The 9,259-nt window shown below is 37.4% G+C and overlaps 1 protein-coding gene across 4 annotated transcripts in view; it reads right to left on the reverse strand.

Moving 5' to 3' along the window:
* The window catches only part of Tbc1d8b (TBC1 domain family member 8B), a 66,351-nt gene extending 57,092 nt beyond the window's left edge, over nt 1–9,259 (reverse strand). For 2 of the 4 annotated variants that reach the window (XM_035449920.1, XM_035449921.1), the window contains exon 1: nt 8,952–9,259. In XM_035449920.1, the coding sequence (XP_035305811.1) occupies nt 8,952–9,081 (130 nt within the window). In that variant the 5' untranslated portion in view covers nt 9,082–9,259. The remainder of the gene's footprint in view (nt 1–8,951) is intronic. The other 2 variants (XM_027433618.2, XM_035449922.1) reach the window with 2 other exon arrangements.

The following is a 9,259-nucleotide window of genomic DNA, read 5'->3' on the forward strand; positions in this document are numbered from 1 at the left end:
ATGTAGTCTAAGATGGCTAGCTGTTTTGGATACCACATCATTATTAAATTATTCCTGTGATAAAAAAATACACTAAGCCTTTTCATAAATGTAAGCACTGACCTAGGTATCATTTGTATAGTAGAGATGATATATATATGTTTTTACCTATTTTAATATGTAAAATGTTTACATATTTAATATTTTAATATGTGTTTACCTATTTTAATCTCACATCATTGATTTTTTTCAAAAATGATCTTTTTCTTTTTAATAACCTTCTAATTTTTGATATTATAATGTAATTACATCATATCTCCCTTCCCTTTCCTCCATCAAAAATTTCCCCTTGCTTTCTTTCAAATTCATGGCTTCTTTTTAATTGTTGTTGTTGTGTGTATAATGCATGAATACAACCTGTGTAGTCTGTAAATATCATTTGCATGTATGTTTTCAGGGCTGACTATTTGGTATTGGATAACCAATTGGTGTGCTCTTTCCTGGGAATGACTTTCAACATTCTTTAATTGTCTGTAGTTCTTGGTATAGAGTTGAGGCTTTGTGGCATGTCTACAGTCACTGCCCTTGTTCAGTTCATGTTTACATAGTCTTGTTGGTGAGACTTCATGTATGCCTTCTTACATTTCTAGGAGTCACAAACTCACTGTTCCTCTGGCTCTTGGAATCTTTTCACCCTCTATTCCACCAAGAACCCTGAGCAGGAGTTGTATAGATGTAACAATTAGGACTGGGTTCCATACTATGCAGTTTCATTGGTTATGTATCATTGCTTTTACCTGAGCACTCCAAATTGCCCAGATCTTTCTGAATCTTGATTCTTCTGTCTTCCATGATAATGATTCTCAACCTAAACTACAAATTTGAGTCACATGGAAGAGTTTTAAAACTTCAGTTTTGAAAATATTGAAGCCCAGGGATTATGATTTAATTGTTTTTTATCAGTTATTATTCTATTTTTTACTTTGTATTACAAAGTTTTCAAACACCAAAATAAAATGTAACAGAACTTCTATATATACATAATCTAGTTTCAATAATTACTAACTTTTGTTTATTCTTCCCCCAGAAATATTTTAAATTAAATCCAACACATCAATTTCTCCACAAATACACCAATATCATTCAGTTGCTTTTCAATGTTCCTCAGTCAAATGTAACAGGCAGCCAGTGTTAAGAACATAGATCTGGGCTGGCAAGACGGCTCAGTGGCTTAGTGTTCTTGCTGCCAAACCTGCCTATCTGAGTTTGATACCTGAATCACTTATGATGAAGGAGAGAACTGGCTCCCACTTGTTTTCTTACACACACACACACACACACACACACACACACACACACACACACACACACACCACAGTAAACAAAATCTAATAAAAGGCACACAGAGCAATGATACTAATTGTCCTTCCAATTTTCAGATACTTCCAAATTTGAACTTCAAACAATGATAAGTTCATTACCAGCATGCTCATTTAGTACACAAACTAACATGTACCTTTTTTTTTTGGCAAGCAGCTCTGTTTATAAAGCAGACTGAAGGCCGGGCAGTGGTGGTGCACGCCTTTAATCCCAGCTCTACGGAGGCAGAGGCAGGTGGATCTCTGTGAGTTCAAGACCAGCCTGGTCTACAAGAGCTAGTTCCAGGACAGCCTCCAAAGCCACAGAGAAACCCTGTCTCGGGAAAAAAAAATAAAGCAGACTGAGGGCACTGTGTAAGACAACACTGTTCTAGCTGCAAAAGAATATTGTAAATGAACTTTCTAATTACCAGTAAGATTCACTTGTAATCTATGTAAAACATTTGGTTATCAATTTTGGCCACAGGACTCACTACTGTAACCTTACAGCTGATTCTTTAATCATAAGCTGCCATGCTTACAAAGTCTGGCCAGTACACCTTTACTGAATTTTTTATAATGTCAATCTCATTAAATGTTAATGAGAAAACTAATTAGTAAACTGCCAATGCACTTAGTAAAAAATATATTCAAATGTGAGAGAAGTGTTTTCCACAGAGGTTGTAAACTTTCCTGATTCTATTATTTTGCTACCAGATCTAAGCCTTCAAACACAACTGTGAGTGCTTATTTTAGAATAACCCAATAGCCACATGGCATTTTGAAAGCTGCCAATTTTATGCTAAGAGCTTTGGAAAAAAAGTTAATAAAATAATTCTTTTTAGACTGTGTTTTCCATCCTTGAACATTTTAAAAGACATATACTTGAAAACTAGAAATTTTTATACACATACATAGTTTCTTTCTCTAACTGAAATCTTTACGTATTAAAGGATTTACAAACAACAACAACAACAACAAAAGACAAAAAAAAATTTTGTTGAGGCAGGATCTCACCACATAGCTCAGAATGGCCTCAAAAATCACAAATTCTCCTGTCTCAGTCTCCAAGTTATAGGATTGTAAGTGTATGCCACCATGCTCAGTTATAGCTTAGAATTGTTTTATGGAAGGAACTTCTGTCACATAGTTTATAAAGTCTTATGGGGGGATTAAAAAGAGTAGATATTTGGTTAATTAAACCTAGTTACATTTCTCAACATTAAAATATAGGAAAAGGATTTACTGTCCCCCAAACTGTTATATTTTTGCTTTATAACACCGTTTCTCCCAGTTAGAATGTCCTTGTTAGTTCTCCCTAGCAAACAGCCTCCCAGATATTGATAGTGCTTATAGACAGATGATTAAATTTAAAAATGGTCCAAATTGGATTTTGGCAAAAAGCTACACAGATGCCACACTGGAATTCTGCCACAAGCATTTCAGCTATTGTTATTAATCACTGATTTTAGGAAAACTTTGTTTCATTTAATAGCACTTCTGCTAATCATAAGCTATATCAAAGCTGGGTATAGAAAATTGCATTGGAGGAGTCTATTATGTCTTTTTTCATAGATTAAATAAATCAACAAATTGAGCTACTGCTATCCCAGTAATAATATATTATATACTTATTTATCTACTGTTCTAGAAGACTTCAAACTTTGTAGGAACCATGGCAATTCTATTAACCAAAATCTATAACAATGACCAGCTACCACCCCACTTCTCTGTATCTGGTCACAGTAAAATTATCAAAGATTTATTTCAATTTATCCTGTTCCCAAATACATGATTGGCTCATATTCTCTAAATCCCTCCAGTCTCTGCTCATAAATCAATTTCTAAAATATGAACCACTTCCTTGTTTGCCATGAGATATCACTTTACTCTTCATATTACCAGCTTCAGTCATACCACACAAGATTTGTTTATTGACTGCTCTCAGCTAGAATAAGACCCCATGAAAGAAGACTGTTTTTATTTATTACTTTATCTTCAGCTCTTCAGAACAGCTCTTGGGGGCTGGAGAGACAGCTCCGTGATTAAGAGCACTAGCCACTCTTCCAGAAGACTTGGGTTCGATTCCCAGCACCCACAATGAAGGCCTGTCAACTGTAACTCTAGTTCCATGGGACCCGATGGCTTCTTCTGGCCTCCATAGGCACCACATACTCATGTGGTGTACAGGCATACATGTAGACAAAATACCCATAAACATAAAATTAAAAACAAAACAAAATAAAAAACAAACCAGCTCTTGACTTTTAGGAGGCACATAAGCAAATGCTTGTTCGGTGAATGCATTATATATCATCACAGTTAATATTTTGTATTGCCTTTTGTACTGAAATCACAGAGGCAAAAAGATGAAAACAGGGAAAGTTTTCTAACAAAAAGGCAACACAAAACCCACATCACCACGATTACAGCAGTGTGGCAAACTTCAAATGCTTTTTTTTTTCAGCTTGCTTTATACCCATAGTCCTTCCCGAACTGTCCACAAGCAGCATCAGCTAAACTGTTATTCCTTCTTCAAGAATTACGTTTTGAAAATGCTAATAGGGTAATGAAAACTACACACATTTTTCAACACTATTCACAGTACAAGTGATGCTTAGATCTGTAAAAGTACTATTTGGGAATGTCTAGGTTTAGGGGACTCATAGATCAACAGGAACTTGATCATGATAAATTTTTCTAATTCTACATTATTCTGACTACAAATAATAGGTGCACAACCAGAATCATAACATTCTCCAGTGATTATCAGTATTTTGCTCTTGCAGTGTTATTATGTTGGACATATTCAATATTATTACTTCAGATCAATTTCTATATACAACATGAAAAAATAGTTATTAGGGGAAATAGTGTGGACATGTGGGAGAGAGAGACAGAGACAGAGAGACAGAGACGGAGAGACAGAGACAGAGAGGAAAGGAGAGAGGACTGAGACTGACTTCTTTGGTGTTTCAGGCCCTACAGTAACATTTACTATGAAATGTTTGTTACAGATTTCAAAGCCCATTTGACCCACACTAAAGTGATCTGAGATAGAGAAGACAATGTTATCTTCATTTCACAGATGAATATGCTAAGCCTTTATTTGTAAAAAAAATTTACAACTGTAAAGAGACCAAATACATATTAAAGACTCAAAGAAGGTAAAAGAAACAGGGTTAATGAAGAAAATGTGAACAGTGGATGATGCATTTGCACAATGTGAATGCTGGCAAAAAAAAAAATCCCAAAATGTAACATCCAGAGAGGAGGAATCTTTCACACTCCCCTGCCTGCCTGGAACAGCTTAATAGCTCTGAAGATACACACACACACACACACACACACACACACACACACACACACACGTGTTATATCTATATTTGTATCTATATCTTTATATCTCAAAGATACATATCATCTCTTTAAATTTGAAAGGCCAGGTTGAAGTTTTGAAAAATGAAGATGGCCAGTTCGGTCACTTTTCTTGATGAAAGGAAGGATTATTGACTACCTCGGGGTTTTTTAGGTATTAGTTGACACGTGTCTCACCATTTCCCTTCCCCTATCTGCCCCTGGGGTGCAGACTGGAATGTTTACTCTTCTGCACCCGAAATCCTTCAGAGTTAAAGTCATAATTGTGCAGATTATGTGTAAAGGGTTTGGGGGAGACAGATTTATATGTTAAATAGAAAAGCAATTTTAGTTTAATTTTAAAAGCTAGAAAACTGATAACATTGACTATTTTAGTTCTCAAAACCTATAAAGCTGTTTTTTTCTTGTTCAACGAAAATTTTGAAAATTGCTTTATTTTTATGTATATTAGGGTTTTGACTGTATGTATGTCTGTGCACCATATGCTTGTCTGGTGTGGGATCTTCTAGAATTGGTAGACAGTTATAAGCCACTATGTGGGTGCTAAGAATTGAACTTGGTCCTCTGGAGGAACAGTCACTGGTCTTAACCATTGAGACATCTCTCTAACTCCCAAGATACCTTTAAAGATAATTTTTATTTAATTTTACAGGGATCAGGTGCTCCAAGGATCGGGACAGGGGCACAAAATATGATTTGCCCTTCTTAGTGTTTGCCATGTGAGATTTTCTTTTTAATAAGCCAATATGATAATTTACCTTTAGCATAAGTTGTATGGGGAGCAGGACTTTGAAGGCCTATCACAAAATTGCATGTTTACCCTTTCAGTACCAAACATTTTATCAGATGATCCCTTTGTGAGCATGAAATGCCACAGTATTTTGCTAATAATATGAAATATGAACATCTTCAGAGTTGGACTCTTGAGTAGAGGCTTTAAGAAAAAGAAAAGCTTTCTGTTTCAGTTACATGGTCATTAAAAGGTTATAAATTCTGTTTATTATATATGTGTTTCAAGTAAATCATTTACAGTGATTTATAAAGTCTAAATAAAAAATGAAAAACTTACTACAAATACTTTAAAATAAAATGCTTATTTCAAATATAACTATGTTCTAGTTTATAAGATACTTTAATTTCAAAGGGACAATACCAAGATAAAAGAGGGGATAAGGAAAGAGAATATTTTAAAAGATTTTGTTTTAATATTTATTTTTTAGTTTTGCTCCACATGGAATAAAAAAGGTCTGCTGTTAGTAATTATAAATCTAATGTCGGCTATAAATCTAATGTCTAAGAACCTGCTTACCACTATTCAGGTATGAAAAATTCAAGAGGAAAATTCTCTCAACAAACTACCGAAGACTTCCTGATTGGCAGGCCATCCTAAGCCTCATTCTGTAGAGTACTTAACAGGATGTAGTCTATGTAGTGGCTCTCAACTGCCAAGAAGAGAAAATTGCTGATTTTTGCTTAATAAGCCAAATATGCACAAATTATTTTAATTATACAAAACAAGGCTCTAAATTTAGCTGCAATAGTGAAGTCTCTACCTTTATCAACATGAGAAGGCAGGGAAAATGTGAGGCAACTAGAGAAATCCAGGATAAAATAGTCTCCAAATAAATGAAAACAAGAACCACCATCACTCCCTTAGGTATAACAAAAAATTTCCAAAAACATTCCATTCTGCTGTGACCCAGGATAATTAAGGAGGACAAAGTTTGATAAATGGTCAGTAATCTACCAGATGTCCACTAAAAAGTTTCTAAAAATTTAGAAATGGAACCTTGTGATTCTAATGTCAAAATTATTTTGATAGAACCATCGTTATGCAAGAAAATTAAGTCCACGAGGCTTGGTGTGTTGGTGTATGCCTATCATACCAGCACTTGGGAGGTTAAGGAAGGAAAATAGTGAGTTTGAAACTGGCCTAAGCTATATAATTAGACCTCTCCCTGCAAATGGAACCAACCAACTTCACCAAATCCCTACTCAAGACATTAGGTTACTGGGTGGTTCCAGCCAGTTAGCACATATCAAAGAAAACAAATCTTTTGTTTGTTTGTTTGTTTCGTTTTATGAGAGAGGGTTTGTTTCTATGTGCTGCCCTGGCTGTCCTGAAACTCAGTATGTACCCATGCTGACCTCAAACTCAGAGATCCACCTGCCTCTGCTTCCTGAGTGCTGGGATTAAAAGCCTGTGCCACCACTGCCTGGTGAAAACAAATCTTAAAATACAATAGTTACCATTTCTTGGTGGTCACTGTCATGTCTCCATTATACAAAACCTATAAACCAACCTTATTAAAGGGGTAGCACATAACACAACATATAAAGTAACCGAAAAGGACAAAGGCAAGTTTCTGTTAGTGTACATGCATGCTCTGATGAAAGCTCATGCAAATGAGCACAGCACAGTAAAGCTCTTGGCTTCACAATTTTAACTAAGAAGACAGCAGTTAAACAGCCATGAAAATCAGCATACACTTCTGCTGTGGACCAGAGGGAAGCAAGCAAACTTTTTAAGTAGCTCGTTTCTCCTTTTTGAGTCATTTTGTTTATTTTACATGATGACTTCAGGTATCTTGTCAATGTCACAGGTAAAACAATCATGCAGAAACCATCTGACCATAAGTCACTATATAAATACATGATTGGTAGAAATCTTTGTTTACTTCTTCATACAAATTTCCTTGTTTTATAGCAATTGGGAACTAATAAAAGGGGTGGCTAGGATAGAGAGGAAAATATCCATTTATAATTAACCTGCTTTAAGAAATTCTCATTGAAGGGAAACTGCCATTTAAATGAAAACAGTTCTGTAAGATAAACTGTAATTTTTGAAGATAAAAAAAGCTAAATGCCAGGTTTATCAGGGTAATTTTTTTTCCTGGAGGCCCTTTAAAGAAGTTAGATAAGATGAATTTTACTTGTAAAGTTATCTATCTCGTTAGACATGTGAATTCTATCCACATTCAGGAAGGCTTGCCTTAACATAAATATATCTCTGTGACCATTATCTTCCATTTTATATTCTTATCTCCATAAAGTAGGTACCAGTACTTTTTTAACTGGAGAGGGAAATCAGTGTCACTTAAACTAAGAATCTTCTTCATTCAACCCTTCAGTCATTTGGTTCTAATTATAATTTTCTAGTAAACCAACTGATCTTCCTCTACTTCCACCGTCCTCCCTTAGTCCAGCACTTTGCAGACAGAACAGAATTACAACTGCCAAAAGTCATTGTAGCATACAGTAGTGTTTTGAGAACTGCATATATGAAAGAATTTGACAATTCAGGTTTTCAGATTTTTGTTTCTTTCCTCTACATCCATCACCTTCCCCAAATTAAGCCTGGCCCACCAAGTCAAGGTCCTAATACCAAGTCATGAATTAGCATGAAAAACAGCTCTTGCCTCCCCAAGTTTGAAAGCGCCTGACTGGATTCTTCAGACTTGGGGCCGTTTTGAATTTTTAAAATTAAGAGCTGTGGGAGGGTGGGTTAGGAAGGGAGAGTTGAACTTCCTTCTGTTTCATGGGTTCGGTTTACACATCTTTGAAAGAAGAGGCATTGCCAAACTCACTGGAGAGAAACGTGTGCTTAACAGAAACAGAGGTTCCCAAGGACAGAAAATTTGGATATATATAAAGTGAAAGATGCAAAATTGGGAGAGGTGAGTAATTCTGAGGGCAGCTCCTCCACTTCCCCAGCATCAAGCATCCCCAAGCCTTGACCCAAATCTCACTTGAATCCTCTGTCTCTCAGTGTGTGATTGGGGCATTTCATTCTCCTTAGGTTTCCCACGTCCTTACAATGCCCCCCACTCCCGCGCGTATTCACTCCCCAGGGTGGTGGTTATTTGTTTAGGTTTTAGAAAAAGTTAAGTTCCAAACCGCGAACCCGCTCCCATCGCTGGTCTTAAGGGGACTAGCCAAGCTAGCACACTGGCTATCTGCCCTTTCCCCCATGGGCAGCGACCCACCAGGTGCTGAATTCTTCCTTAGCCGTCCGGGACCCTCCCAGGGTCCGACCAAAAGAGCAACTGTTTGTCCAGCGCAGTCGAGACTCTGTGGGAACAGGGGAAAGGTGGTGGCGGGAGCAGAATCTCCAGTCCGTTTAGGACGAGGTGGCGGGCAGCGACGAAATAACTGTTTGCCTCGCCACCTTTTAAGTGACAGTGGACACAGCCCTAACTCAGGTGTAGCTGGCCACAACTGCTGGCCGCCGCTTACCTGTAAGTCCCCCTCCGCCTTCTTCCCCGTAGCCTCGACGCCGTTGCAGGACAAAGTACTCGTTGGATCTTTCCATCAGCCACAGCTTCAGCGCATTTTTCAACAGCACTTCCTCAGGCTTCAGCCACATCTCGAAGAACTTTGTGCCGCCTCAGGAGAGGCGACCTATTTGTCCTCCTTACCTCTCCCCTCCCAGCCTGTCTTCGCCCCTTTACTTCTCCTCCCACCAAACCTTCCTTCAGCGGCAGCGCCTCCGGAGGTTTGCCACACTTCCCCCAACCCTGCCTTCTCTCCCACGTAGGCAGAGA

Source organism: Cricetulus griseus, chromosome X (genome assembly GCF_003668045.3).
Source record: "Cricetulus griseus strain 17A/GY chromosome X, alternate assembly CriGri-PICRH-1.0, whole genome shotgun sequence".
NCBI classification, from domain to species: domain Eukaryota; kingdom Metazoa; phylum Chordata; class Mammalia; order Rodentia; family Cricetidae; genus Cricetulus; species Cricetulus griseus.